Source organism: Populus euphratica, unplaced genomic scaffold (genome assembly GCF_000495115.2).
Source record: "Populus euphratica unplaced genomic scaffold, PopEup_1.0 scaffold4680.1, whole genome shotgun sequence".
Classification (NCBI taxonomy): Eukaryota; Viridiplantae; Streptophyta; class Magnoliopsida; order Malpighiales; family Salicaceae; genus Populus; species Populus euphratica.
Genome location: NW_011504471.1, coordinates 1 through 3,392, shown reverse-complemented (window position 1 = coordinate 3,392; position 3,392 = coordinate 1). Strand labels below are relative to the sequence as shown.

The 3,392-nt window shown below is 32.8% G+C and overlaps 1 protein-coding gene across 1 annotated transcript; it reads right to left on the bottom strand.

Moving 5' to 3' along the window:
* Positions 1-283: 283 nt before the first annotated feature.
* On the bottom strand, positions 284-2,408 carry LOC105120077 (uncharacterized protein At2g39795, mitochondrial-like). Its single transcript, XM_011018264.1, has 3 exons — positions 2,130-2,408; positions 1,237-1,574; positions 284-824 (listed from the first exon to the last, which is right to left on the bottom strand). Exons 1-3 carry the CDS (start codon positions 2,298-2,300, stop codon positions 644-646), a joined length of 690 nt encoding a protein of 229 aa, XP_011016566.1. The 5' UTR covers positions 2,301-2,408; the 3' UTR covers positions 284-643.
* Positions 2,409-3,392: the final 984 nt, after the last annotated feature.

Here is a 3,392-nt window from a genome sequence, read left to right as displayed (position 1 = left end):
CTCGAGCCAAGAAGGCCTCTGCTTCCAAGTGGATTCAAGATAAACTGGATCATCTGAATCTTTTTCATGGATGACTGTATAGTTTGAAAGCAAGTTTTTATAGAGAAGATGACCAATCAAATCTTTGATTTGAATTACAGAGCTAAAGAATGCGGAGTTCATTTTTGTGGTCTTCGTTCTGCTTTGATCTTCAGTTGGTAAAGTGCTAGATATCGTATGATGCAAAAAGGCAAGACAGTGCTTAAGAGGAGGCACTATAGATTGTTACAAACTATCCGAGCAATTTGAGGCCAGAATCCTTATCTTCTATTTCACGCAACGTATTATACAAGCTGCAAAAAAAAAATCTACGACGAGAGTATTATCCAAGCTGCAAAAGCACTTGATAGTAAACGTGTCTGAGAAGAATGATACACATCTTTGCCCATATAAAGAATCACATCATAGAGAGAAAAGGCAGCTCGAACATGAAAATGTCATCACCACGACAAAAAAGCTTGATACTGGTTTTCAAAAGACAGCAGCAGAACTGAAAAGCTGAGTTTAAGCAACGCAGCTCAAGTAAATATACCAACTTGTTACACATCTTTGCCTATTTTTTGCTTGTAAATGAATCTTCTTATGAGACCCCTTTATAAAAATATTAAGAATTCTTAGCTGACCTATTTTCATTGATGTATGTGCCCACTGTTTTAAACCAGCGCATAAGGCCCCGGTGCTCCTTCACATACAGCCATGCTTGAAGAAAATCAAAAAGATCCTCATTCACTCCTCGTTCTTCAATAAAACGGTGGAATGCATCCCTCATCCTTTCATCAAGTTCCCTGTCAACGCGGGAACAATTTGTTGAAGTGTACAACCAAATCGTTTAAATTTCAAGTTATGCCAAAGAAATGAAGAATGGAGTAGTTTCAGTTGCCGCATCGAAAGAAATGGTTGCTAATCGAAAGTAGTGGTTCTTGAAGTTAATCTAATCAGCAACATTATCTGAATGCCAAAGAAATTGGTTCTTGTTTGATCATCATGTGCCCCGTTGTTATCCAATTTTTTAACACAGAATATTGAGAAAGGGGGGAACAAAAGTTCCTCCAATGTGTCACGGTATCCTCGTATCAAAAAAATATGATTCAGTTTTAATCATTATATGCCTCATTGTTTTTCAATATTTTAACGCCTTATGACTGCAAATTTATTGAATCATCGACCAAAAAAAGAGAAACGAGAATGACAACTTACACAAAATGTGGGCCGCTGTATGTAGTTGTATCCTCAAGAAAGTCAGCACCGTCAAGCTTTGGCCTCAAAGAAACAGAGTGAATTCCCAGCGCATCTGTATAAAGTCCACATAGAAAATGCAGAGATTTATCTTGTCCAGGCTTCGAAACATCCACATGAAGGAAGAACTGATTCACGCCCTCGTCATTTCCGTCAGACTCCTCATCACCAGGTGCAATATAAGCCATCCGCATTATAGAGAGTCTAATTTCCTCATTCCCATAAGTGCGAATCAGAACTGGACCATTCCCATCCAAAGCACCTTTTATTATTGAAAAGGCAGGTGGAGGGTTCACTTTCTACAACAAATTCAAGTTCAAGTTCAAGATATAGCATTAGCCAATACAAATCTCTCACACTCTCTCACTCGTATATTCATACACATTAAGCCCAATTCAACGCACAAAATCATGCATAATTCTAATTTGACAAACAAACATATAAGCATGCATACATGGACAAACATAAGCTCAGCTTTCTAGATTCCCTATAGTCACAAACTTCACTCAACAAAAGCAGACATACAAGCATGTACATAGGCGTATGTAACCTCGATAAATTAAACATCGAGTAGAAGGTGACTTCACCTCCTTAAGTTGCCTAAGGCCACAAACTTTACTCAACAAAACCAAACATACACAACAAAACTTGTCAAAAATCATAAAAAAACAAAGATGGGTTTACCATTTTTAATCCAAGTAACCTGTTGAACTAACATGTGCGAGTGTTTCTCTATATAAAACCCTAAATTCTTCTTGGGGTTCCTTTAAAAGCAAAAACAGAAAAAGGGTTTTGCTTTTTAAAGAGAAACAAAACCCTAAAACGGTTTTTAAGTAAAGTTTGTGTTCTCTTACAGGAGGAGGGTTCATTTTGGAGACTTGAAGATAGTGCTCTTTAAGAGACCGAAGCAACAGTGTGTCCACAGCGGCGGATATGCTTGTTGGTGATGATGATGACCATCTCTTACTTGTTATGGTGCTCCATGTTTGCCTCGTTGTAGCTTCTCTGAACACTCTCTTCCACATTTCTATTTCACTTCTCTAAAACCAGAGCAAATTTCAGAACTTTATTCTTGTGTGCAACAAAAGAGATACAAACAGAGAGCAGAAGAAGCAAGAAAGATGTTTCATAACCCGACCCGTTTTTACCTTATCTTCAGATAGTGGGCCTGTGAAGATTTAGTTATAGAGGGCAGTTAGGCCCGATCTAACAGTTATGCCCCAGTTCATATCTGAGTTTTGATTTATGATGTGTGTTTGGTCAGATATTTTTTTTTGTAAAGGGAATTTGTTAAATGTTGCTAATATATTTTTAAATAGTAAAAGTAATCATTCACTCAAAATATAATTTATATTTGATGATTTTTTAAAATATTAAAATTATAACATATTAGATAAATATTTTTATAAAACACTAAAACAGTAATATATTTGAATAATTTACTAAATTAACATGTTAAATTCACTGAAATCATTATATTATAGTAACCCTATAAAAAGTAAATGGAAATAAATTATAAATTTTAATTACAAATCAATTTAATCTTGAAGGATAAAATTAAAAAAATACATAATTAAAAAATAAAAAAAATTAACACAAATCAACTTGTCAATCTCATAACTTGAGTTACGAGAGGATAACTTAGTGTAAAGCATGTCAAAAAAAATATTTGAAAACTTAATTCTTAACTAACTCAATATTAATAATATAAATCAATTTTGGTTAACTTATAAAACTTATAATTAATAAATAATTTCATATAAAATAAATTAAAAAACTAAATAAAAACATTTTGAATTATTAAAAGATAAAATTACAAAAACAAAAAAAACAAAAAACCAAAACATTGTTCCAACAAACAATGTTTCATGCCATACTTTTTAAATTTTAATAACTTTATTTTACTATAAATTTAGTTATTTGTGGTTAAAAAAATATTTATTTTAATTTTGTTATAAAATAATCACTCAAGTGAAAAACATACACAAAACAAAGTGCACAAAAACCCCTATAGAATATAAAAGATTACACAATACTACCATAACTTCATCAAATATGAACTGGTAAAAAACATTGACCTGGCCAAATTAATTTTAATATTTTTAAAGAGTTAATTA